The sequence below is a fragment of the Neurospora tetrasperma genome, assembly GCF_000213175.1.
Source record: "Neurospora tetrasperma FGSC 2508 unplaced genomic scaffold NEUTE1scaffold_1, whole genome shotgun sequence".
NCBI classification, from domain to species: domain Eukaryota; kingdom Fungi; phylum Ascomycota; class Sordariomycetes; order Sordariales; family Sordariaceae; genus Neurospora; species Neurospora tetrasperma.
The window spans coordinates 5,775,820-5,802,011 of NW_009799099.1; the positions used below are offsets into that span (position 1 = coordinate 5,775,820).

At 50.8% G+C, this 26,192-nt stretch overlaps 9 protein-coding genes across 9 annotated transcripts; 3 read left to right on the forward strand and 6 right to left on the reverse strand.

The window, feature by feature from the left end:
* Nucleotides 1-1,241: 1,241 nt before the first annotated feature.
* On the reverse strand, nucleotides 1,242-2,342 carry NEUTE1DRAFT_77711 (uncharacterized protein; the record flags this gene model as incomplete). Its single annotated transcript, XM_009850320.1, has 2 exons — nucleotides 1,242-1,463; nucleotides 1,500-2,342. 2 exons carry the CDS (start codon nucleotides 2,340-2,342, stop codon nucleotides 1,242-1,244), a joined length of 1,065 nt encoding a protein of 354 aa, XP_009848622.1.
* Nucleotides 2,343-4,258: 1,916 nt separating this feature from the next.
* Nucleotides 4,259-5,922, reverse strand: NEUTE1DRAFT_59032 (uncharacterized protein; the record flags this gene model as incomplete). Its single annotated transcript, XM_009849100.1, has 3 exons — nucleotides 4,259-4,628; nucleotides 4,749-5,285; nucleotides 5,394-5,922. 3 exons carry the CDS (start codon nucleotides 5,715-5,717, stop codon nucleotides 4,482-4,484), a joined length of 1,008 nt encoding a protein of 335 aa, XP_009847402.1.
* Nucleotides 5,923-6,538: 616 nt separating this feature from the next.
* On the reverse strand, nucleotides 6,539-8,446 carry NEUTE1DRAFT_144733 (uncharacterized protein; the record flags this gene model as incomplete). Its single annotated transcript, XM_009850321.1, has 2 exons — nucleotides 6,539-7,570; nucleotides 7,633-8,446. 2 exons carry the CDS (start codon nucleotides 8,314-8,316, stop codon nucleotides 6,737-6,739), a joined length of 1,518 nt encoding a protein of 505 aa, XP_009848623.1.
* Nucleotides 8,447-10,714: 2,268 nt separating this feature from the next.
* On the reverse strand, nucleotides 10,715-11,905 carry NEUTE1DRAFT_144734 (uncharacterized protein; the record flags this gene model as incomplete). The annotated part of the gene is made up of 3 exons (XM_009850322.1): nucleotides 10,715-11,611; nucleotides 11,683-11,737; nucleotides 11,796-11,905. 3 exons carry the CDS (start codon nucleotides 11,903-11,905, stop codon nucleotides 10,715-10,717), a joined length of 1,062 nt encoding a protein of 353 aa, XP_009848624.1.
* Nucleotides 11,906-12,752: 847 nt separating this feature from the next.
* On the forward strand, nucleotides 12,753-13,390 carry NEUTE1DRAFT_37248 (uncharacterized protein; the record flags this gene model as incomplete). Its single annotated transcript, XM_009848879.1, has 2 exons — nucleotides 12,753-12,818; nucleotides 13,283-13,390. 2 exons carry the CDS (start codon nucleotides 12,753-12,755, stop codon nucleotides 13,388-13,390), a joined length of 174 nt encoding a protein of 57 aa, XP_009847181.1.
* A 309-nt stretch (nucleotides 13,391-13,699) lies between these two features.
* On the forward strand, nucleotides 13,700-14,211 carry NEUTE1DRAFT_108060 (uncharacterized protein; the record flags this gene model as incomplete). Its single annotated transcript, XM_009850323.1, has 2 exons — nucleotides 13,700-13,806; nucleotides 13,899-14,211. The coding sequence occupies 2 exons, from the start codon at nucleotides 13,700-13,702 to the stop codon at nucleotides 14,209-14,211; spliced, it is 420 nt and encodes a 139-aa protein (XP_009848625.1).
* Nucleotides 14,212-15,151: 940 nt separating this feature from the next.
* NEUTE1DRAFT_120518 (uncharacterized protein) lies at nucleotides 15,152-16,680 on the reverse strand (the record flags this gene model as incomplete). The annotated part of the gene is made up of 5 exons (XM_009850324.1): nucleotides 15,152-15,258; nucleotides 15,418-15,599; nucleotides 15,830-15,920; nucleotides 16,031-16,133; nucleotides 16,244-16,680. The coding sequence occupies 5 exons, from the start codon at nucleotides 16,619-16,621 to the stop codon at nucleotides 15,152-15,154; spliced, it is 861 nt and encodes a 286-aa protein (XP_009848626.1).
* Nucleotides 16,681-17,271: 591 nt separating this feature from the next.
* On the reverse strand, nucleotides 17,272-20,237 carry NEUTE1DRAFT_144736 (uncharacterized protein; the record flags this gene model as incomplete). Its single annotated transcript, XM_009850325.1, has 2 exons — nucleotides 17,272-17,510; nucleotides 18,476-20,237. The coding sequence occupies 2 exons, from the start codon at nucleotides 20,235-20,237 to the stop codon at nucleotides 17,278-17,280; spliced, it is 1,995 nt and encodes a 664-aa protein (XP_009848627.1).
* Nucleotides 20,238-22,213: 1,976 nt separating this feature from the next.
* NEUTE1DRAFT_98699 (uncharacterized protein) lies at nucleotides 22,214-26,004 on the forward strand (the record flags this gene model as incomplete). Its single annotated transcript, XM_009850326.1, has 7 exons — nucleotides 22,214-22,486; nucleotides 22,584-22,613; nucleotides 22,694-22,892; nucleotides 23,059-23,508; nucleotides 23,584-24,166; nucleotides 24,282-25,427; nucleotides 25,587-26,004. 7 exons carry the CDS (start codon nucleotides 22,214-22,216, stop codon nucleotides 26,002-26,004), a joined length of 3,099 nt encoding a protein of 1,032 aa, XP_009848628.1.
* Between the last annotated feature and the right edge of the window lie 188 nt (nucleotides 26,005-26,192).

The following is a 26,192-nucleotide window of genomic DNA, read 5'->3' on the forward strand; positions in this document are numbered from 1 at the left end:
CGAGAGATACAAGAAGTGTCCACCGAGGAAGGATAATGGACAAGATGGAAAATTCAAAGAAATAAGAAAACATAAATTGGACACCAGGCAAAAAAAAAAAAAAGGCGAACGGGTAGAGCTTCAACTGAAGATATGCTAACTCGTGGGCAGATTGTGGACAAAGAAAGCGGGCTCTTTTCTGGTTTGTTTCCATGCTTTGTGGCCGGCCGCCTTGTTGTCAGTGGCGGCCGAAAAATGACATATCTTTTGGGCGCTGCATCCGGAATACTATCACTCATTTTGCGTTAGAGGTATCGTGATTTTCTTTGTCGCTCGACTTGTTTGCCCGTAATTCCTCACTCTGGAAGATCCGACAACGCCACATCCCGGTTAGGTACCTCTAGGATGGAACTCAGCAATCATGCGTGGCGTATTGACTTACCTCTAGGTAGATTAGATAAACAGGAATTTTATCAAATGGAGGATTTCTCATTACCAAGATACCTGTGTTGGAATTTATCAGTCCAGATCGCCAAATCTGTGATCCTCCCGATTCGTGATAGTGTGGGCAAGGTACCTACCTGGGTACCTCTAGGGAACATAACTGTAGGTACCTCTGTAGCACCAATGTTGACTCCTCCGACTGTGGTTGATGATAACAGGAAAACTTCAAGTCTCATAACAATCCAATTCGAACTTCTTTTCAGCCAGGCATTCTGTGTAACGCAAAAACACGACCACACGTTTGCCGTGTATGTTCTGATGTGAACGTCCGCACAACTTTCGATACTTACCTAGGTACTCTTCGCGCACCTGGTACCTACCTAACTTCTATTAGGCAACGAATAAGTCAACATGTCGCTGTTTCTCGTTCGTTTCAGATCATGGAAGGTAACAAGCCAAGGAACCTCTACATAAAACCAGTATCGGAAGACAGGGACAGACAGCAGTGGATATGATATGATGTATGTTTCTATATGATGCAAAGCTGTATATGTACAGATACAAAAAATGGTGTGAAAAAAAAAATATTGGCCTATGTTACAAGATTCCTTCATCCTTCATCCCTCTTCCCGTCTCGTCCCCGTCGTCTCATCACTCCAGACAGTCATGGACATCAACCTTGTGCTCATACCATGTCATGCCATACTATCTTGTCATGTCATGCTATGGCATCGATCACCACCTTCTTTTCTCCCCCATCCTTCGACCATACACCACCTCTCGCTAATATACATCTGGGTCTAGGTACTTAGACGCACTTAGACGCACTGAGAGTACCAATCGTTGTACTTGGTGCAAGTAGATCCGCTCTCGCACTCAGTAGCACCAGTGTAGCCGTTACCACCGCACTGTCCCCACTTAGTCTGCTTAGCCTGGACCTGGCCACTGCCAGCCGCAGCCGAAGTAGCGGGAGCAGCAGGAGCAGCAGAAGTAGCGGGAGCAGCAGCCTTGGTGCTAGTGACCAAGGTGGTAGAGGGGGCCTGGACCTGGCTAGTAGCAGCCGCAGCGGAGGTAACAGGAGCAGCAGCAGCGGCAGAGGTAGCAGGGCTGTTGCTACCGCCAGTAGCACCAGGGAGGGTAGCGGACGCGGTAGCGGTGGCGGCCATCTTGCTCTGCGCGATGGAGCTGGAGGCACCAGCAATGAGGGAGGGGCCAGGAACGGGGTAGGAGATGTCGTTCTTGTAGATATCAAAGAGGATACCGGCGTCGGTGGCCTTGTAGAGCTCGGTGCCGGCGACGCCGGCGGGGACGGTGGAGCCGGAGCCTTCGACCTTGAGGTTGAAGCACTGGGGGTAGTTCTGGGCGCCGTTGGCCTGGCCGGCGCTGTGCAGGGCGATGATCTCGTGGCGGAGGACGTAGTTGCCGGGCTTGATGTTCTCGGGGATCTCGACGACCCACGAGTTGCCGTCCTTGATGAGGACGTCCGAGGCCCAGCCGTTAGTGGCGTCGTAGCCGGCGCCGTCGATCTTGAAGAACTTGAGGGCGGTCTTGTCGACGGACTCGCAGTCACCGTCGCAGGCGGCCAGGTAGTCGATGACGGGGCCCTTGTGCGATTCGGGCCACTGGTCCCACTGGAGCGAGATCTTGTCGCCGGCCTTGACGGTGGCGTGGCCGCCGGCGGGCGTGGCGGACTTGTGGCAGATGATGTCGCCGGAGTCGAAGGCGTCGGGCGAGACGAAGCCGTTGTCCTTCTGGTCAATGGTCCAGCCGATCACGGTGGGAGGGTTGGAGTTGTAAGGGAAGGAGGTGGGGTCGTAGTTCTGGTACTCGACGCCGTTGACGATGACCTTGGAGACGTGGCCGTGGGCGGCAACGAGGGAAGCGCCAGCCAGGGCGGTGAGGATGCTCTTGCGGGCCATTGTGAATGTTATGTATATCGAAAGAATGACGATGGTGGGAGAGTAGAATAGAAGAGAAGTGAATGTGGTAGATGTTCAGATGCTGAAGTCTGTTGTCTTGCTTCTTCTTTTTTTCCTGATGACTTGGAATCTGTCGACGTCTTTATACCCTTTGGATTGGCGTTGAACAACACAAGCCTCGGCTACACTAATGGGCCTTCACCCATGGCATCGTTGCGGCGCTTGCAGTCCATGGTCAATGATGCAATCGCGGCGATACCGCAACGTCTGACGTTTGCCGCAACGCGTGGAGAAGTGGATTATTGACATCCTGTTATTAGAGATTAGATGAGCAGGATCAGAGACCAAGGGGAAAGTGCAAGCGCCCCGGAAAGCCACCATGTTTGAAGACGGGTAGGATGTTGGAGGTGAACGGGAGAACTAGTGGGGGTGGATCGTCAGAGACAGCATTGTGTGTGCGGAAACTCCCAGTATTGGTTGAAAGGCCCAAGTCTGAGAGGAAACATCGGTTAGCATTCCGTCTGAGGCTCTGAGTGACCGGGTTCAGGGCGATAGGAGTGCCGGGAACCGGACAAGCGAGGGGTGTTGGAGCAGGCTCTAGTTTTTCCTGAAACCGAGTTGCGGTAGACCCTAGATAGCATTTGAGCCTCCGGCCGAAGAGTCGATTGAACATCTGCCTTGATTTGGGGTATGTACCGGTCAGTCACCGTCATAATTGCGGCGTTGAACGCCTCTGTAAATGTTCTTCATACTCGGATCTATACCTCACCTCAGCCGTTTTCCTCATTTACGACATTGAAGATCCCAAACCATCGAGTGTCCAAAGACCCTTTCGCGGCAAAAGACCCGAAAATATGCCAAGACCATCGAGACGCCTACTGCGATGCCCCTATTCCCGATTAAGCATACGGAGGCATTTCTTCCCCAGTTCCCCCTGGACAGGGATCCGTGTTTGTACCGGGGGGGTGTTCCTCCCGTTTCATGGGAGGATGTAACGCTGCGGTCTATCCGAAAGGGGAAACATCCATGTGATGGTGGGTCCTCCAGGTCTTAGTGTCTCGACAACGACAACCGCGGCACAACTTTCCATTCCAGAACACGGTGATCGCGGTTGTCCATGTTCCGCGGTACTGGAAAACCGGTCTCTCTGGGTTGGAAGACAAGTTTGAGAGGCAAGAGTAGGTATGAATGCAACAGTGGTATCATGATGCAACTCTAAGCGATGGCGTTCAAGCGGGAAAAAAGTGAAGCCGCCATGTCTTGTGTGTTCCGCCACCCAGGCTCCCGGAGCCGAAGTATTATCGCGAGAGACAGCAATACCGGCATGCATACGCGAGGAACGGTACGGTAGTTTGGAGTCCGTCTCCTATCGGGTGGTGATGAGGTTGATGCAACGGTTGGAACAAGAGTTGGCAAAAGTATTGGGACTTGGTGGGCGTGGAAAAGATGTGTGGAGCTTCATATTCCGGATAAGCGTTACGCTGGAATCATTCAAGCGCCCGTTTGATATCGCGGCGTCACGCCCGAACCTCAATTCTGAGTGCATGAACGACTGGGGCGAACACGTAGAAGTGGCTGAATGGGGAAGTCCACCGTTTTCGAACCACATGATGGTTCGTGGGGCCATCGACTGTGGTAAAGCGTTTATATCTTTCGGTTTGGACCTTTGATTGCATCGAGCTGAGAGTTGATGCTAGAAAAATCTGGTTCGAAAAGCCATAGACCAAGACGGATCAAACAAAGGCTAAAGATTCCGGCGCTATCTTTTTGTGGTTGGAATGGTGGTGGTGTCTTCTCTGGGCCACCTCTTAGATGCCGTGTTGTTGTTCAACAAGCCATATCACGAGATGTCCTCATATCTGTCACAGGGAGGCATCTTCACCCTTCATGTTCTATTAACAGAGCCCGAAGGCTTTCCACAAAGATGTTCATTAATTCCTATAAACGCGTGCTGCAGTGTCTAGGTGCTTTTTATCCCAAACGAAAACCTTGATCCGAAATTCCAGGTGTAACCAATGTCTGTCTTGGCCGCATTTAATCATCCATCCATAGTCTCGTCCACCTTTTCTGCTAACAAAAACGACAAACAAGGCTGACACCAGGCTTGAGCACACCAAAGCCCCGAGTACTTGCCCAGCCTCACTCGCTCCTATCTTCCATGTCCTCACCTTTCACCTTCCGATACCCTTTCCCTCTTTGGGCCCGCCAATACCTCCTCACCAACCAACCCATCAATCCCACCAACGATCCCAGCACCATGGAAAATATCCACAAATGGTCTCCAATCTCCAAAAACAACCGATTATCCCACCCATTCCACGTCCCTCCCCTCCCCTGCGTAAAGAACACCCACTCATCCATGCCCGGCCGATTATCCATCATGAGCCTATACAACCTCCCACTCACCTCTTCATCCACCCCTTCTAGTACTATTTTTCCTCCCACGGCATCCTTCTTCCCAAGCTGCAGCATCCGATGATACTTATCCCACACCCCACCAATAAACCACTGTCCAACTCCCCAACTAATCTCCACATACCGCAACACCCCCCACAAACACCACCACCGCTTCCAGAACCCGGCTAACCGTTCCGTCAAGCTCCCAAGCGGCAGCGCCCCCCTCCCTTCTATCAACTCCGCCACCACCCGTCCCCAAAACGGATGATTAGGTCTAGCAGCCAGGATATTATTACTTAGCGCTCCCCTGCCGCCATCTGTGATCCAGAGAGGGAAGTACGTCAATGCGTCTAACGAGCTTGAGCCAGACTTGATGGACGGCAGACACCCGTTGTCCAGGTCGAGGTAGATGCCGCCATAGTGGTAGAGGAGGAAGTAGCGGAGGGCGTCGACGCGCTGGACGGGGTGTGGGTAGGAGAGGTAGGCGGGAAGGAAGGTAGGGTAGTGGGTGGAGAGGAAGGCGAGGGAGGATTTGTGTGTCCAGAGCTGTTTGTTTGTATCTATAATTAGCTTGGGTTATGTGGAAACGGGTACGAAAAGGTAGGGGGGAAAAAAAGAAGAGGGGAAAAGGGAGGAAAAGGAAAAAAAACATACGCGATATTCCCAATCGGGATTGATATCTATACAAGTATGCCTCTGTTGCTCCCAATCACTCGGCAGCGTTTCGTTGGCCGGGTCCTTCCAGTTGTGAAAGATCTGGTGGATGATCTTGGGGATCTGAGGCGCCTTTCGCGATTCTTGGAGGGTGCCGTTGAGGTAGGCATTGGCGACTTCGCGCTGGGTGATGGCGATGCCGGGGTGTTGGAAGAAGATGTGGATGAGGGCGAGGACGTGGGTGATGAAGTAGTGGAGGCCGAGGAGAATGGGCGTGGCGATGATGGCGACCCGGAACACGGAGCGTAAGAATATCGGTCGCATCTTGGTGGTCTCTGGCGCAAGAGCAAGATTCCGGAAGGCGACGGTTTAGTTTGGTCAGGACTGGAGCGGGATCAATCCATCGGTCTGCCTCGGCTGTTCAAGAAAGGTGGATGCCAAGCAGAGAGAAGGGAGTTCTCAATCCGTCGCAAGAAGGCGCCAGCGACGCGCAATGATTGAACTTGCGTGGACGCCTACTACAACCAGGCCCTCCTTCTGTTGTCGCCGAGTACAGCTAGGTAGGAGTCCGAGTGAGAAAGACACGATGGCGTGACTGTCGGTGTGTCGAGATCCCCAGGGTCTGTCTCTCCAGTCGCTCTCAACCTAGTTGTCCATTCAGTTCAGTTTCGTTAGCGCCTCCCAACGTTAGAAAAAAAAAAAGGAAAGCGACATGTTGGTACCTCTCGCGGGATCTTATCGCAGCATTTCTCAAGTATCACAAGGTAGCTGATAAACAATTCTTACTGTTCCGTCTGCACAGTCAGTTCAACCCCTGTCGATCGCTTAATTATGGTATCAACATGCGCCAGTGCGTGCCCCTGCAGATGACCAGGCAGGTAAACTGAACCGCATTCGCGCAGTGACTCGGGGTTCGTTATACATGCTTCAAGACGTTTGTGGCGGACGAGATGGCACGAGCTAACTAAGTAGTACTGCTTGACTTCAACGACGACAGACTCGGGTCTGGTGATGTGCGAAGGTGACGTTGACAACTCCGTGTTCGTGTTCACGTACGACACTCGCCTGTTGATGGGAACTCCTGCGTCGCATAGGTTTCAACCGCATGGGCAATCCAGTAAGTACACCAAGTAAAACAATACAGTTTGTTAATCATGTGTTAATAAGAATACTCATGAATAAACATGAGCCGGGTATTCTGCTCTTCTAGCATAGGATCTCACGATGCTCCGCCGCACGTCTTTTCTGACTGGAGCAGTATGTGTAATATAGGTCGTGAAGGTATTTCATCCCGCTGAGTAGCAACACGTCTGTTCATAGCCGTTCTGTCATCTCCCGGTCTGCTAATACTTTAAACAAACCATCTCCAACTCCCTCGCCAACTTTCCATTCGGCCCGCTCACCTTCCCTTCAACCCTCTCTCCCACAATCATCCACGGACTGAGATTACACCTCCTTGTCTCCTTCTCCCACGTCCAAGCCATGCACTCGTTCCCCCTCTCATAGCACTTCCTCCCGCACTCCTCCGCCTTCTCGACACCCTCAACTACTGCCACCTCCCCACCACTCCCACCTGCATGATCCCAATTCGCATACTCTATTGGTTTTGCCAGCTCGTCTTCCGTCAATGTACTCTGCCTCCACGGCCTCGACATCCCATACACGTCCCAAATATCGCTCCACAGTAGTGGCTTGCTCACATTCCTGAAGCTCTCGCCTGCCTGGTGCATCTTCTCCGGCTGGCCCAGTCCATGGAACGTGATAATAGGACTACAGAACCGATCCGGGCGAATTTTGGCCCACCATGGAGGTTCGCCGCTGAACAAATGGCTGTACTCCTCATCCAGATATACCCCGGCTCTTATCAGTGTCCTGGCCAGCAAGCGGTCGCCCCATGTTTCCGACAGTGATTCGAGGTGGGCGTTTCGCACGGCGTGTGGGTTGTCGAGAATGAGGGAGGACATGGCACCTTGCGATAAGATGATGCCGGAGCCGCCGTGGGCAAAGCGGACGCGGAAGTCGCCGACTGCGTTGCCGAGGTAGTAGGGGACTTCGGAGTCGAGGTGGGCGAGGAGGGGTTTTAAGGATGGTTGGACAAGGTAGGTGTCGTCGTCGACGAGGAGGTACCACTTTTTGTTGGGGAACTTGGAGTAAGCGAGTTCGAGGCCCGAGATGAACTGTTAGGCAAGTGTTAACGGGTGTCAGTGGTGATGAGAGATGACCGTGATACGTGACGTACCTTGAGGGCGTCTATCTCCCAGCCTGTGGACTTGGCCAGCTGGTCTGCTTCTTCTTGTTTTCCATTCTCTATCGCTTCGGCAAATCGAAGGTATTTCGCAACTCGTGAGTTGGACAAGCTGGCGGCCGGTCCCAAGGAGCTCAAGGTCTGATTGACAACGTTATGTATCAGTAGAGGCGTGCCATGGTTATTGGCCTCTTGACCTGGCTTGGAGGCATAGTCGGCGATAATGAGGAAGTCGCGGAACTCGTTGGAGGCGCTGAGAGCTTCGAACCAGGCGTTTGCCCTTATGCGCGTGCCGTATCCGGTCTTGACGATGACGACAGTGTCTGTGCCCAGATCGACGGGGTATGCTGGTGGCGCAAATAGCCATTTCTCAACTGGGTGGGAGTTAAGGTAGTGTTGGAACTTCTTGACATTGAATCGGAGGCCGAGACGGACAACGTTGTCGTATGGGAGCATGATCCAGCCAAAGATCAGGAGGGTGCCGAGGAAGAACAGGGCATTACGCAGTCTTCCGAGCGGACCGTATCGCATTTGACGGAGTAGCGCCCGCATCCTCTGTCGCGGGGTAGGGCTTCGTCGCTGCTGGAGCAGAAAGTCGTCTTCGTTTTCAAACTCCATGATCTTGACTCCTAGATCGGGGTCGCCGATGACGACGGGGTGTTGTGATGGGTGCTGCATGGTGGGATTGTCCAAGGTAGCATCATGTCGTCAGCGAAGATGGACACAAGAATAATCCGTTGGACCAAATATTTGGTCGCGACGACGGAAGGCAGTACAGTAGCTAGCCGGCCATTTTGCAACGGTGCCTTTGTGCCGGAATGGAAGCGAAAGGAGGAGAGGGGGAGAGATGGATGGGTGAAAAAGGAGGGGAGCGACAGGCGGCGGTCACAGTGGATGCAGGCTGGCGGCAGGGTGGACGTCAAGGTGCCCTCCCGTTTTGGCTGCGATAGCCCCAGTTTGATTGCCCGATAACGATACGATTACCGGTCAATTACCTCACCAAGGTAAAATAAAGGTAGGTGCCTGGTAGGTACGGCTAATACGGCTCAGACATTTCATTGAAAAAAAGTGTCGGAATGATTGTCCATTTCCATTTCTCGCTGAATTTACAGGCTTCAATTGAACCAACCGTATCGGGAGATTAATGTGCCATGGCTCGCCTAGGCCCTAAAAGAGGTTGGCGTTTTCTGGGCGTTTCTGGGCATTGAAAGCCTTCCTCATTCGTCGTCCATTTCCTCCTTCCATCTTCAAATCTCGGCATCGATTGAACTGAAATAAATCATAACTTCTGGATATCGAGACAGAAATGCCATGTGCCGATGTTCTCTCAATTCCATCCGTCGATCTGATGCGCATTTCCCCGGATTTTCCGGCAGCGACCGACAGCTGATCAGCAGGCACCGTCTGTGCACTAACCACGCTAGGTGGGGCCCCCTTAACAATCAGGTCCGTCGCGAGGGACAGCGCGTCCATCAATGTGGATGAGAGGAAGCTACCAACATCGAACATAGGAAGAAAACAGCGTTGGATCGAATTCAGCTTCAATTAAATCTTCGATTATATCTCTGGCGTCGGGACGCTCATGGACACAAATTTCGAATTTACCAAGGGCTCACAGAGGAAAATACAGCACACGAACGGAGATCGCTCAAACAGCGCGTCGATCATCGCCGAAGCTTCAATGACGTCACGTTCCATCTGTTCTCGAGTTGCTCGTCACTTTTTATCCCAACACTTCACTCATCACACGCAACCTTGGTATGTCGAAATTTGACCATCAGCCGTTGTCTTGTAACAGCGACAACCTCCATCATTCGAGTCCCTCCAACACCTTCCAGCCACCCGATTCATCTCTTCACAAACCTCCACTCACCCCGTCGCCGGCACACTCGTCAACACCAACACCTCACGCCTCAGGCGGCACAACTCCTGAATTTCGGGACAACCAAGTGGGCTTGCTACCACGGAAAGGGATTATGTTGTCTTTAGGCTACCCATCTTCGCTCTTCCCGGCATGCACTCGGCTCTTCTATCCATCCCGCCGTTGATGAAACTGTGCGGAGAAGTATCACCCCTAAACTGCCGATGGCTAGTGGCCACTCCAAGACAGCCAAAGCTGCTCAGCATTCCTTTCCCCTTATAACAATCATTAGAGGTAGTTGTGTCGATGTTGAGCAACATCTCAGAAATACAAGTTTTCCATCCTCGTCGAAGTGAAGGGAGCGAGTATCTAATAATTTAGGTTCCCAAGAGTATCCTCAACACCTACCTACGTTCATCTCCCGACGCACTCAAAATCTACATCATCAACTCTCTCTCCTTCTCTGACTTCCTCAAGTGGGACGGGTAATCCGGTTAATATTCCATCAAAGGCCCAGGCAGGTATTGTTCAAATGCACCCCGGATTTTCTTTTTCTTCAATTGCCGACGAACGACAGGGGGGGCAGCGGCAACTCATTTATACTACTATGCCGGGTAATTTCTAGGGTTACAACCCCAGTCATGCTGTCTGCAGTCATGGTCAAAATACTGTCCTCTTCCCCCAGATATCCAACATGGTAAGGGGGCACAGTGTTTTTTGACTATGAGTTTACCTACCTACACCTTATACTTGCCTATGTATGCCCATGTATTGTGCCGCATTTTCTCCCTGTTTCGTTGCTCACATACATCCGTCCCAATGGTAGCGTGGGGATTTTCCCCCGTCTCCGTCTGAGAGAGAGACGAGCAAGTGCCGTTCTTGGCTCCATCTGGCGTTTACGATACCACTTCATAAGTGAGATGAGTCTTTAGCCGGCTATGGATGTCCTTTGTCTCTTCATGTTCGGGGTTCACATCTGCACAGCCGTAGAAAGGAGGTCATACACTCGCTCGTTACGGCCGCTTTCAGTGTCCAGAGAAATGTAGAAGGAAATTTGTATTTAAGGTTCTCGAGGTGGATTTACGTGTTGCTACAAAGGATCGACTTACTCAAAGAAACGATGGGGCAAGGGGGTATTTGACATGAACGAACGTTCCATCATCATCCTCATCATCAGAACTTCCACTTACTAGACAGATATCCCCCATTCATCCATCACTTCTTCATCGGATGTCCCGCCATACCCGGCAACGCCTCCAACCACCCATCCGTATCCTCATTCACCACGCTCTTCACCGTGCACTTATTCGCCTTGTCAAACGTCTGCGTCTTCAATCCATTGCAGGTCGGCCCAAAGCACCGATTGTCCATCGCATGCTGCAGCCTATCTCCTTCCCACCCAAACACGTAATCACCATGCTGTCCGTACCCCGTCGTGTCCCCATTGCTCAACACAAACGGCTGGCTGCCATCCGTAGGCCAGTCCGCCTTGTTATTAAACTGGCGCGTGTCCCATACAATCTCATAATGCACCTGCGGGATCTTGACCGGGTGGCTAGAAGGGCACTGGGCGCCCACGACAGCAAACTGCGCTGGCCCCGAGACCGGATGGGCAATGTGTTCCGTATGCGAAGGAGAATCGAGGTTCTTGCCATCCCAGCAAATAGGAAAGATGATGCTCGACCGGATTCCGCCCGGGCACGGCTGCTTAGGGAACGTCTCGGTGTCGCGCTGCGGGTCCTGGCAAGGGGCATACGTGTTGCCGCCAAAGTTGGCGCCCGTGTAGCACCGGAAGCACGATTGCATGTTCTTGCCGAAGCCGGGGGAGGTGCGGCGGCTGGAGTCGCCCGAAAACATGCGGAAGCCGGGCTTGAAGGCCGTCACGGTCTTGGGGCCCGGCGCGGTGTAGTAAACGGTGATGCCGGCGTTGGCGGCGCCGATTTGGTCGTTGACCATTTGCGGGACGCGCTTGTAGGTGCCGTTGCGGGCGCGGAAGTAGACGTTGGCGGTCCAGTAGTTGGAGAAGTCCTCGGAAAAACTGCAGGAGGTGCAGGTGGCGAGCTTGGAGATGTCGGCGTTGGGGCCGGAGGGCATGGTGGCGTTGAAGGCGTTCTGGGTGGTTCGTTTATTAGTGTGAGCATTAAAAGGGGGAATGACCGGGAACGGGGAAGAGATTGACGTACGCCGCCGACGACTTGATGGACGTGTGAAGAAGGGAGCATGCCCGGTTCGACAAGTCTGTGGGGGTATTAGTGCCTTTGTTTGCGACCAGAGGTAGGCTGGAGATAGTACTCACGGATCAATACGGTCAATGACTGCTTGTGAACAGCCGAACCGCAACATGTTCATTGAAAATCCTTGGGCCTGAACGGCGGCCGCGAAGGAGAGGGCCCCAAGCCAGTACATGGTCAAGATGACAACAACGCCTCAGAAGAGTGATAGAAGAGGAAGTAATTGGAAGCAATCTTTGATCCAGTGAACTCAGGGACACGACAGTCTGGGTTGACAGAGAGGATAACCTTAGCTTTTAACCAGGCTCATGAAGTATCGAGCAGCCTGGCGTCATGGCCCGTACTCTGTGTTGCTAACGGACAGGAAATTCGAGTTCATACGGTTTGCAAGTGCCGAATGATGAACAATTCGGTAGTGGAGGGTATTTGATAATGCAAAGCATTTATGCGTGCCTATCGGAAGTCGAGATTCATATCGACGTTGTTGATCCTGGACATTTTGCCGGCTCTTGATGTTGCGTTCCAGTCACTGGCCCGACTAGAAACCGGGCAACCATGTGATATGTCATTGAACGTCTATCTCATATCGCGCCTCGCATAGGGTCTCGGCGAAGGAGATTCAAGATATTTCGAAGATGTAATCGGAGAAGTAAATGCCGTTGGATCATCACCATCATCGCCGGCTTTGGATTTTGGACGTTAGAGTTCGCCACATCAAGCTGGCCAGGATGTTGTTAAGAATTTTGCCAACACCCACACTTCATCTTGCCGCTGACGTGCGATAGCCGTTTGATGGAAAGGAAAAAGGAACGTCAAAAACGCCAGGTTTTTACAACTTGCCAGTGCAGTCTGCCGTCAAGGGCCACACAAAAATGGAAGGAGTCTGGCCTCTCTCGCGCATGCTTAGGTACCTTCAATTTGTGTGTTCCAGCGGCAGTTGTCGGCTTTGGTACAGGCCTCCCTGGCTACAAGCCGATAGTTACCTACCACCGCATTCATTACCTCTAGGCTGGCAAGGCACGATGATCGATGGACGATTCCACGTTCAGGCATTCTCGATCCAACAGCCCGGTAGCAGAGGGATGCTCGTACTTCCAGCTCCAGGTGGCGACGCCATGATTTTGATCAACCCTTCTTTCGGTTCTTTCATGTGGCAGTTATTACCTACGCTACTTGCATAGGCTGCCGGGCAGTTTTCCATACCTTACTTACGCGCAGATGCATTTTAACATCCCAGAGGATGCCCGCTGTCCGATGCATCTCCAATAACGCATTATGCAGCGCACAAATAGTGAAAGGTCCTCTCCAAGGTCCGTTGGATCGTGCATCATACGGACCTCATCAGCTCCGAGTAAACAACGTGGGCGGTGAGGAGTATCAGGGCTGATAACATGGTATCGACGTGGCCCATCATAATGATAACCACAACATTCTCCTGGTGTTTTCTAAGGCGAATGGCAGGACTTTCCCTATGACAATCGGTACGTTGTTGAGCTCTCACGATCGTGGATTATTATGTCTTTTGAGTGTCCGGACTGACTTGCTTCTGCAGATGATGATTCGGGGATCTTGGATATCCTGTCGTTACCTTTTCTATCCCCAGGAAGCTGCGAACAACACCTGCGCATCATGGCCGCCGAGCTTCTGGAGACACCTTTAGCATGCAGTTATAAATCGAGGTCCGTTCATACAAAATGTCGGACATTATGTTGCATGCCCTGTTCTAAAAAACAGACATGCAGAACAAAAGGAGGAAAATAAACCACGTCCACCGATATTCTGAACTGTGATAACAAGCAAAATGATACGCTCAGTCTTTCTTCTTTCACACTTCTTTTCCCTATTTATCACCGCACTTTCTTCAAGTTCTGACGATATCCCAATAAAAGCCTAACGACTTGAGATACCCCAAGCAAAGAAGTCATCCTAACAGTCATCACTATCGTATACCGTGTCCCAGAAAGAAACAATGCCCCAATCAAGAGACCAGTTGTACATTCCAGGCCTTCAACAGCCCCTCCTCCGTCGCATGGCGACTTTCCCCGTCATGTTAGCCGCAATCCCCTTCAACCTCCTGTAAGTCCCGTCCCCACAGCCTCTCCCAACCTAGCCAACTCTTCTCTTCTAGAGCGAACCACAACTGACTGGATATCTCTACGCAACACAAGAAAGCAATGGATTGTACAGAACATACCTTCAGTCTGGCTCACATCCCTCCGTGGCCTCAGCGGTAATCTCTGGGCCAGTATCCCCGCCGCCATTACCACCGAGGGGATTTCCATATTTGGCCTCCGTGTCTCGTTCTTCAGTCGACCATCACTGGCCTTATTAGACAGTCCAGAGCCACCACCATCTCTTACCGAGATGACGATTCTTTCCGGCTCACTGACAATTTCGACGGGCGGCAATTTGTACGACGAATCTCCAATCAAGCATCCTTGGATCGCGATCGCCCCGATGTCCGTCGACGCCGATACTTAATCCGCACGTCCGAGATTTACAACTGGCAGTACCGCTTGGTGTTTAGTACCGTGCAAGAACGAGTGCCGCTTGTTCGAGGAGCACAAGCCCGGCCAAGGTTGGCTTGGGGAAGGATCCCTCCCGCTACAATTGAAGAGGATACGTGGAGAGTCTCGGCTCCGGTTCAAGACGGATGAAGAGTCCATTTATGTTGTGACTGAAGCAAGAATGGGTGTTGAATATCCATAGAGGTACCTAGTCATCGGGGCTGCTAGTTGCCGTTGACTACCTAGTGAAAAGACCATAAACCATTTGTTAGGAGAGATTTTGTAACACTGACGAGTGTAGACAATGTAAGGAAAGGAGTTTAGAAAGAGGTCAAGGAAAAGGCATGATGGAAAATAGATGATGAATCACGTATCATGGAAAAGAGATCAAGGAAAAGACATCACAGGACAAGGGTTTAAAAAAGGGGTTCAAAAGAGTAGGTAGTGCTCAGGATGGAAGTACCAGGCTGTGAAGGAGATACCCTCAAATACCTACCTAGATTTCTACCATCAATCGAATCAGGATATCGACAGCTATATGCATAGAAAAGGTCTTTTGAAAACCTAGATAAGGCTCTTGGAAAGCCATTCAGATTGTTTCCAGATTTTTCTCTCGAGCTGCGACATGTTTTCTTGTCGAGTGTGTGTCCTGCTCGAGTGCTGTACTTGTATTGAACTGGAACTCTGTCGAAGCGTGGTGGTGACTTGTACCTAGGTACATGTAAACATCGACATGGGACTGAGAGTCATCGAGCGCCTGAGCCGAAGGTAGGTAAGTACTTGACCCCTAACTCTTATTTTTATTATTTCATCATCCCATCCATTGCCGGTCTCCATCCCTTTGTTTCTCTTAGGTAGGTACTTCTGGAACACCATAGCGGGCCTTCTCCCTCCCCCCGCTGAAGCTCTCCATCTCAGCCCCCATCTTTCGAAAATACCATAGCCCGGACTTCTATACTCTCCCTGGGTGTCGGCGGCTTGCTACAGCTTCCCACCTCAAGTTCGCCGCTGCTAGGTTGTGCTTGTCGAAACGAAGTATGCGGGCAGCCTTTGTTTCACCATCAATGATGAGAGGTATCTGTTAGCTACCTACCTACCTACCCGACATTGACTTCTCGCGCATCTCCAGTCCCGCCCAAAATACGGATTTTAGAATCGAAAGAGACGGGACTCAACTTACACCTCGCTTTCACCACCACCTCGTCAGCAGAATCGAACGTCTTGAAAAGCAGTACTTCGTCCTTGGTCTGCCTATGGAGATAATACCACTTCATTGCCTCATCGTACAGTGGGTAAAGCCCTTCGCCTTGGTAGTTCTTTCGTACGTGGTCGACGGCGATCAAGTTGTGTGGCTGGAGGGTACTGCCGTCGCAAACGGCAAGTGGATAGTCGGTTATGGGGTGTCGAAGGGGCCGCCATGCGCTTTTTCATGTGCAGGGGGTTAGAGACAGAGAGAGATTGTGAACTTTGGTTTGAGGTTGGAAAGAAAAAAAAAAAAAAAATAAAATAAAAAAAGAGGGAGAGAGACGTTGGTCGGGTAGAGGAACCTAAGATGTAGACCGGAGAGGTAGGTAGGTAAGGTAGGTACGTACTTGATGATTCGGAAGCGTCGTTGGAGGAGCTCTTGGGCCCGAGCCCCCATGTGGTGGTTTACTCGTTTGGTGGCGGCTAGGGGGCTTTGATCTAAGATGATGAGGTAAGATTAAAGTGAGTCAGTGTGTTAATTGGTGCCTGGGTTGACTGAAAAGAAAGAAAGAAAAAAAAAAGAAAAGACAAGAGAGATAGATACTAACCAATGTGGACAGCGTGCACGGGCTTCAGTATGAGCATTGGATCGTCGAGATCGATGACACTTCCTGCTTTTGCGGTGGTCCGCGTGTAGTCACTCGTTCGGAGCTAGGGATTACGGAGGAGTGATGGTTAACGGTCTCTTCGAGATTAAATCCGACGACTGCACATGGTGTCGAAGGATCACTTGACATGGAATGCTCAACACTCGCACTCACTCTCCAGTCAAATACCACCACCTCTGCCCCCGGATCAATACTCTGCAGTAATTCCACGATCTTTGGAAGGTAATCACACTCGATCCCTTTCTGGTCAGTTGGTATGGCTCCAATCTCCTGCCTCACTACCTGGAATGCGTGGTCGTCTAGGTTGAAAAGCTCTTCACTGCCTCTGATATCGTGGATGGTCTGTTCTGGGGAAGTGGCGAGAGTGAAGTTCTTTCTGGGACAGCCCTCAGGGGCTTGGGAAATGAACTCGTAGGGCTTCTCGGTGAGGAACTTGGCTTCCCATTGGATGTAATTAAGCCTCGCTTTTTGATCTGCCCGGTCTGGCGTGGCGTCCCTTGGCCGTGGCGTATCTTGTCCGTTTCTATCCATTGGCGTTGTTCGGAGATGATGTCTTTGTGATGATTCGAGATTGAGATGAGACTCTTGTGTTTTGGTGAGATGCTAGGACTGGTCTTTCCTTGCAGAAGGAAATCGGTGTTCAGTGGTGGCTCGGTTCAATGCCTGGCGTCTGAGTGGAAAGGGGAACGAAGAGCCAGTCTTTGTGCACAGCACGCGTGAATTAGAATTGGACATGAACGGTTTTGAGATGATCAATCATCGTGACAATCACAGAGCGTGAAGGTGATGAGCACAAGTGCAAATATTATACGTTAAAAAGCCTCGTCGTTTCTTGTTTGCATTCCCTGTCCCGTGCCGCCCAGTCGCTCATAGTCGCCTTGTGTGTCTTCCCTTCGAAGGTGTACGCACTCCTAGAATCGTTTGGTGATAGGTAAATCCTTGTTGGTGTATGGTATCGTGTCAAATTGTCCCCTTTGATGCAGCCGAATGATTGCGTGAGAGAACCCCACGAATCAGGCTGTACCGAACGCATTGCTTGAGGTTGCGTGGTCCCAGTAGATTTGCCTGCTATCCTGACTCGCCGGTTGATCCAGCCTCGAGATGCCTGAGCAGACCTGATTTCTGCAGGTAGACCAAACCGCATCTCACGGGTGCTGTCTCCACAGCAAGGTCTCGTCGTCAAACCCTCAGGCCGCGATGAACCCAACGCCGCAGGCGCACTCCGCTGAGTGTTTCCCACACTCTTTGCATACGTCGTCCTGCGAACCAGAGCCGCTTTTGGTGCCTGATTGAACGACAAGAAGGTCTCGTTTAGCGTCGTCCTTGTCGGATGAGCTTGCATCCTTGCTGAAGTCCTTCCACGGCTGTGATCTGCCACCGGTAGACTCGGCGAAGTGATCGCTGTTTTTGGGGTCTTCTCCTGATGAAGTTCCAGACATTGCGTTCCGATGTGACTGATCTTAAACAATTGGCGTGTGATGTTGAGCTCAGAAGTCCTGGTCTGAGTTAGTACCGTGGCTGCAGTCTGAGACTAGAGGTTTTGATCCAATGCTCCAGGCGTCTCGTAATGTCCGATAGTGTTGATAAAATGGATGTAGGTAGAAGTAAGTACTGACTGGAGATATGTCAATTTCGATGTGCCTTGACAACCGGGGGATGTTTGGAGATCTCACAACTATGCCTGTCCGAGGACTTACATTAACCCTTTATTTCCTGTAAGACCTGATGAAATGTCGTCTCTGAATGCTGCTGTGGGAATCTCGCTGCCTACCTATCCATCATATCGCGGCCTAAAAGTGTACAAGGTGACTGACGGCTGCCGTAAAGATAAAAAGAAGGGTATCACTGCATATCTGCCTTACTTGCCCCTGTATACACGGCACGGCCACCGCCACTGTTGAATGTTGCATGGACACATCAACGCGGCTCAGTGCTTGGAGCCTTTCCCCGCTGATGGGCAAAGCATGCAGAGGGGTGGTAGCGCTGAAAGTGAGTGGCTTGAGAATCGGAAGAGGTATTGGAAGAAATCACCGAATTTGTGCGCACTGATACGGCACATGATTCCACCTTGATCCGAAAGTTGCAATAACCTCCCGCGTCTCTACACCACCTTTTTGATTACCAATAGTAAAGCATGGGTTTGAAGCAAATCGCCTCACTGGTTACTAGATAGATGACGTCTGTCTAATAACAGGTTTTGAACATCAAGTTACGCGTGGAAAGCCCTGCGAAAAGACGCAGAAAGTCTGGCATGGCGGAAACGACTGAAATTCCATTGCCTGTATTACGTGCGCATGTATACACCTCCCTGCCGACCAGCATGTCACCGTCCTGGACGAGAGAAGTGTGCCTTTTCGGGTAAATATCGTGAGGACTTCCGCGAACCTCTTGAGACCAAGCGCCAGCTCCTCATAACCCTGCGAAGTGTCTCTTGGAGAAACGGTATGACTCCATTTGAGTGCTTTGGAGGGTTTCGTGGGAGATACAACTTGTCCTCACGTCGGGTAAGAACCATTCCATTCCCTGCCCAGTTGAGCGTAACAGCCTCATGGGACCGCTTTGGGCTGAAGTTGAACTGGATCTTGAAATACTCGGGGTCCCATACTGTGAATCGTGCTCGCCGTGCTTGCTGGTTGTAGTCTAGTGCCCACTCAAAGATGTCATCCCTGAGGTGACGGAGCTCATAGAGTTGTGAGTCCCACCCTTGGAACCTGAGCTCCAAACAGTTGTCCTTTTCCCCCCAATTCTTCGGACAACGGATGTCAATGAAAAAATTCCCTGGCCAGCTACCCTTCGAGTTGTAAAATCTCCCGGTGTATACGTCCAGTTCTCGCGGACAAGAGTAGTTTGTGTTGTGCTCGCTGTCAATGCCCGTTCTCATTGTTCTCACAAGCCTGAGTTTCTGGTCTCGACTTTTCTGCGCCAATCCAACGTACTTCTTTGCCAGATCAAGGTACGTTTTCCCTCCATCTTCAAATTGGAATAGCGCGGTGATGTATATCTGAGCGATCCAGTCTGCAACATCGTTGAGTGGCATCGAATTCGTCAGAACCACCACAGCGGAATTGGATTCGGGGAACATGAAGATTGCTGAATAGTACCCAAGCCCGGCGCCTTGATGATAATATGTCATCATTGGTTGTGATTTTGATCCGAGTACTGGAAGCTGGTCCCTGTTGAACAGTTCTGCGTTGTCTCCCTGGAGGCCCACAACATTTGGAAGAGCCGTCCGAACCCATCCGAACCCATAGAAGCGATGATCTCTGGATGGATTGTCCAGAGGCACTTGGTTGCTCAAGATGGTTGCCACATCCTCAAGAGGACCGGAGTATGACCTCTTTTCAGCAGCAAGAATCGCCTTCGCCCATGCAAGAAGGTCGTTGACGCTTGAGTAGATGCCCCCAGCAGTTTCGAATATGCTTTTCTTGAAAGGTGGTCGTATCTTGTTTGGCAGTCGATAAATGTTGCCGTTGTCCAGTGCTGCATGAGCAGACGCAAAGTCGCCGTTTGGGTCTGGAGTTGTTGTGGTGTTGTGAAGTGATAACGGGACGAGTACATAGTCTCGCAGGCAATCTTCAAAGGACTTCCCCGAGTATTTTTCCAGAACCTTGCCGGCAAGACTGTAACCCCAGTTGTTGTAGATCCAATCATTTCGAAATTGTCCGACCTTGCTGAGGGTCGCCACCGCTGGCAAAACTTCATCCTTTGGAAGGAGGAACTCTTGGTTTCCTTGATAGGCGATAGACATATCTCCGTCGAGCCCAGTTCGGTGAGAGATGAAGTCGGAAAGAGTAACCAAGTGCTGTAATCTGCCATCGGTGTTGAAACCATCAATCAGGTCCTTCATCGGTGTACTCCATTCAAACTTGGCCTTCTTTCCCTCCAAACGGACCTTTGCAAGACACGCAATCACGAAGCTTTTTGTCATGGATCCTATGCCGTAGACTGTATCGGGACCAGGTTGGCGTGGCTTAAGATTGAGCTGGTTGCCGGCAACTGTTCCATGACCCTTGGTGAAGATGATCTTATTGTCGTGGAGTACACCCACGGATGCTGAAGGAGCACCCGAAATCTTACACACATCGTCGACGATGGAGATAACGGATTGAAGGCGATTGCGTATGACCTCCTCTTGTGCGCAAAACATGATGATGAAACGAAAAAAAGAAAAAGATCAATGGGAGCGAGGAGGGAGGGGAAACACTACCGAGAACTGGAGAACGCCTTCATGTGAGATGTGAGTCGAGCGCAATGGCACCATGATATGCGCCGCTCTAACCCAGTGCCCTTGTGCACCGTTCTTGGCCTTGTGTGATTGAGTAGACCCAGTGGAATGAGACTGTTCCAGGCCGGGAGCTCACCATCAAAGATTGTATTCCTCTTTTGCGTTCCTATCCTTGCTTTCGTGCGAGGTGGCTTGTATTATTGGAGGTCAATAAGCAAGGTGTTTGTTTGGCTGAATGCCCGTCGGCTCATCTTATGGATGTGCCTGCCCAACAAGTTGAGACACCTTCAAAGCACCTGGCATACCTGCATTGCACTTGGGTGGGGGACACTGACACTCGAATGCCTGCGTGAAATGGGATAAGTCTTCCTGCCATCTTTGGGTAGGTATGATATGAGCGACCGGTCGCACCTACCACATCGAATTACAACGCGAGCTGACATTTTCGGAACAGCCTGTGTATCAAATGTTTTATGCCTGCATGGGTCTTGATGGCTAGAGGTAAGGAGCGTGCTTACTTCGAGAGTGGTTGAAATGTTCACCGGTTTCCATGATTGTGTGGATAGTCTGTAGTGTGGGAGTGACTGGCTCACACAAAGGTAATCAGCCGGTCAGCAAAAGGTAGGTAGGTAGGTACCTATGTACGCCCCCACCTTCCGTCGAGATACATATAGCCAGAGTAACCAGGTGTCCAATCAGTCCATTATGAATTCGTGATGCGGGGTTTCTCAAAGCTGATTGAGACGAACCTGTAAGGTTGTGTTCGGGGCCGCTGTATAGCTGCAGAGAAAACCCAGTCCTTGTGTTTGTTGGAATTTTGGTTGACTGAAGGGTAGAGGACCGTAGAAATGGTCAACGGAAAATGTAGCACATCGCGGTACGAGTTCTGGCCTTCTGATTGGTCAGATGGAGGATTTGGGGTAAGTGCAGGTGGTTGCGGTTGAGTGCAGCGACACTTGCAGATTTCACTTTAATTGAGGAGAAGGAGAAAACCAAGGGGGCAGGGTAGGGTGGGAAACATAAAAAGCGGCTGTATAACTGTGCCTCTACAGCCACAAACTTGGTCCTGTTGCTTCCCCTACCACCATATCACCTACCCGGACACCCCCAAGTGTAAGAAGACAACGAGGATTAGTTCTTTCGAACTACCCTTCGGCATCAGAGCTAATGGAATGTTGGACAATACAAGGGCATGGAAGAGGTAGCCTTCTTCCAATTTTTTTTACCTTCATCATATTCACTGCAGCCTGCTTTGATATCCATACCTTTTTATCCTCCTTCACATATCTTTTCAAGCTACTTGCGGTCATTATTTTCGGTGTGTGGGAGAGGTATGTAGGTAGGTATGTCATCAACTCGATGTCGCTCAACACCGTTTCCTGCTCTTGATGCCCAGATAACCCACAACGTATCCCCTACCCATAACACTCAGGGAGGGTCAGAACAGGCCAGGTGTGGCGTACAGCAAGCACTTCAGGCTTCTTATTGCTTACCCATCGGAACCACGATTGGCAACAACGGTCACACGTTGACATGTACTACCCCAAAGCTCTGCCGTCAACTGGAGGACGCACGCCTTACTTCGGTCAACGATGCGAATTTCAACGGGTGAGGGCTGAACATACCTCTAGAAATACCGTCGAAAAGTCGAATGAGGCTCTGTAGCCGAATGAGCCTTTCTCTGAGCATTATAAAGTGCTAGCCAAGCGATGTTTACAGTCAGTGTAAGATCCTGGGCCACTTCCACTATCGGTTGTACAATTTCACCATACCTCTAAACGGCAAATATCGCGTCCCGATTGTGGTACGCAAACACGGCTCTCGCATTGGCCAACACTCGTCCTACTTGACCGTACGCATCACTGAAAGTGGAACTCTGCAGTTACGAACGTACCAGCATGTCTCAGCTAGAGGCACTCTTCCCAACGGATGTAGCACTTGTACCTCAACACACACGGGCTCAAGATGCCAAAGACAAGGTGGACAAACTCAAAGCAATGCTGCACCAGCATGATATTGAAGCCCCCAAGGACGTTCTGGATGTCTTCATGTCAAAACATGCATGGCGAAAGCCGAGATGGTTGGACAAGCTTCAAACTGTTACCAGCAACATCCAGATATTCTACAACGCCATTGGTTCCATCTGTCAAGCACATGGAATTGCTTCAGTGGTGAGTACACCGTGCTCAACGTCATGACCTTTGGCAAGAAGCAAGAATGATTGAGTGAAGAGGGACTAGAACTGATGACATCTTGTTCTTAACGCAGGTTTGGGGTGTTTTGAGATTTATATTGGATGTAAGTCAACTCATGCTATGCTTATTCTACGGCTGTCTGCCAGAACTGCAGGGCGAAACTGACAAGCAATTTACTCCTAGGCCTTTGGCAGATATTTCGGTCTTTTGGATAGAGTTGTCGACATCTATGATGAAATGACTCGAGCTATGCCAGTGCTGAAAGACTACGCGAAGCTTTATGCCGCTTGGCCAACCGTGTCGGATTCTCTCTTGGATATCTACTGCTCTTACCTTGATTTCTCTCTAAATGCGGTCGAGATATTTAACCGCAATCCACTCAGTAAGACTTTATGCCTCTATTGTTCAATCTGCAAAGATTCACTGACAGTAGGGACACTGTTCCAACACAGAGGTGATCTTTAAAATGACAGTCCGCTTCTCCCCTATCGAACTGACCCTCAGAGACGCAGCGAAACAGATTTCCAGTGCAACTCAATCTTTCAGAGATCGAATAGGCTTTGTAAGGGACGCTATTGGTGTTGAAACCTGGAAGATAGTCGACACCAGAGAGGTAACATCGATTCAGGGACCATCAAGTCAAGAAAGCCCTAAACTTTCCAGAATTTTCTCAGTCCCAAAGGCCAGAAATGGAAAGTTCTGTGGGAGGAAAGAGGTGCTTGCACAGCTCGATCGCGACCTCCTCCCAGCCCAAAGCTCACCACAAAAGTCTTGCACCTTACACGGGGCACCCGGTATGGGTAAAACCCAGATAGCACTCGAGTTCGCTTATCGATGTTGCGAAACCTTCCCAGACCTCCACATTTTCTGGGTCCCCGCCGAAGATGAAACCGCTCTTTCCCAGGCTTTTGGCAAAATAGCACGGCTTGTTGGGGTGGGAAGGGATGTTTCGGACCAGGCCAGACTTGTTGAGAATGCAATTGCCTGGCTGTGTGAAAGTGAGTCCTCGGTGTCATTCCATGGAAGCTTCGAATACGACACAGGTACTCACTCCCAGTGATTTCGGGTGACAGACACGTCATGGTTGATGATCTTCGACAACGTCAACAACCCCGGCATCTTCAAGAAATACCAGCCATGTTGCAATCATGGCTCGATTCTTGTCACTAGCCAGTATCAAAGGACAATACACGCCACGACAAAAGAGATACCACTGAGGCACTTGACACCTCAAGAAGGTTCAGATTTCCTCCTTGACCACATTCCCGAGCAGCAAAAGCTGCATATGGGAGACCCAGGCTCGCTGGCCCAAGTGTTTACAAGCATGTCAGAAGAAGTCAACGGGTCCCCACTGGTCCTCGTTGGAATTGCCGGGTCCATCATTTCTTCGGCAGTTTCGGCGGAAGGAGCTCTCATAGAGTTGCAGCAGTCAGGGAGTTTGGGCAAGAGAAACCCAATTACGAATGGTCATTCCGCCTGGGCATACGACCGACCTATTGACTCTGCATGGGATATGGCATTGAGAGCAGTACCTGACAAAGGATTGACAATACTGAGAATCATGAGCATGCTTGCGGCGGATAACATTCCCGTTGACATTCTCAACCGCGATCTTCAAGGCAAGTTGAGTTTCTTGGGATATCAAGACTCTGCACGGTATGTATCTGGTATCTACCTTCCGCACCAAGCAGCTCACTGCTTCCCTCTTACAGTCTTGCAAAAGGCAGTTGAGGCGTGTACACCCTGACTAACGCACTTTCCCCAATACAAGCTTCCGCCATGAAATCCAGGCTGCTCTTGTGGAACGGTACCTGGTTGAGGACAGCAATCCGGCGTTGTCTTGGTCCTTCTACAGCATTCATCGGCAACTACAATCGAAGATTTTGCGGGATCTGCAAACCGTGCCCCATCAAAATCAGCTCACATTCGATCGTGCCGTGGCACTCATTGCACGAGACTTCCCGGCTTTCCCAAAGTTCATGACGCCAAACTTCTCACAGTGGCCATCAGGCGAGAAACTGATTGCCCATGTTCTCAAGCTCAATTCGGTTTATCGTGCTAACGAAAGGAGCCAAGACCAGGATGAAACCCCAACGGAGGTTCCTCTTGTCCCCAGCATGGCCTTTTCTGAGCTTCTTACCGGTGCTGGGTACTACTTGTACGAAGTAGGACTCGCGGATTCGTGTGTAGCGGTCTTGGAGACAGCCGAGAAGATTTCCCATGAGTTTCGCACTTCTTCTACGGCCGAAGCCACTATGCAAGGAGGCCAACCGTCACCATATGCCAATTCCCTGAAGCTCGAAACAACTGCCATTGCAATATCCTGGGGCATCATTGAGCAGACACAGGGGCTGACGGGTGCGCGCAAAGCCATGGCAAAGGCAAAGGAAGTGGTCGCTTTGCGCGAGAATCATGCAAGTCTACCTGGCCTTTCCTCTGGCGATCTGTTCGAGAGTCAAGTCCTGCTATCCAACGCCTACAACGACATTGGAATTGAAAAGATTCATATGCACCAATACGCGAGCGCTATGGATTACCTCCATAAATCGCTCGATCTCAAGGGGCAGTTGGAAACACAAGGCCTCACAATACCGGCGTTCGAATTTGCCGAATCCATCAACAATATGGGATTCGCAGCGCTTGGCCAGAATCTTACAGAAGAGGCTCTGAAATACAGCGAAACGGCTGTGGATCTCATCTACAAGGATGGCAGTCATGACAGCGACGTAACCCGCTTCACCTTCAGCCATGGAGTTACACTTTTCCTTAATGGCGAACCGCAAAGGGCACTGGATGTGATGAAACAAGTTTACCAAAATCGTAAGGACATCTTTGGTGAATCGGGGCGTCAAACAAGAGACGCTAGTTACGCCGTCAGCTTCATTTACTACGCGCAAGGCCACTTTGAAGACGCCAGGTACGTTTCCTGCCACTTCTTTATTCTCTCTCTCACCGCTTGATGGCTCATGATTGCATCTCATGCAAGTGCTCAAGAACTATCCTCACCTATCACTGCAGCTCCCTAGAGGTACCGAAGAGATGTATTGACCCCTGACTAACCCGACTTGCCCCCAAGCAAAACCATCCAAGGATGCTTCATCAAACAGGCCAAGAGCATTTGGCCAGCAGAATGCCTTACCCGTGCCAAGTACCTGGAGTCGCGGATTCTACAAGCGCTCGGAGACATGACCGAAGGTAAAAAGAAGCATGACGAGGCACTCCATGAACTAGACGGGTATCTGTCTCAGATTTTCCCCAAGGCCCATGCGCAGAAGGCCGAGCGAGACACAGTTACGTGCAGCAGTCATGCATATCTCATGGCTGCTGATGAGGCACTGCGGTTTGATTATGTCGTTCCGTTCTATGCGGGAAGATTTGCTACGGGTAAGAGTGCTGGACGTGGAAATGGGAGGGGGTGTTATCCGCCGCTGGAGGACCTGGAATGTCTGCTGGATGTACTTGGAACTCATTTCTTGGTTTCCACCTTTTCTTGATCGCAACGATCATTGACGATACCCCTTAGGTAGACTTGGTTCTGGTGCCTTTCCATTTAAATTTGCTTGTAGATACTCGGTCAGACTTTTTCTCGCTTCATTTCACCTTATGCCTTGCCATGCACGGCCTTCCCGTGTATTTTACAGAGTAGGTAGTAGAGATAGCTTTCATGATCCAAGTTCGCTGC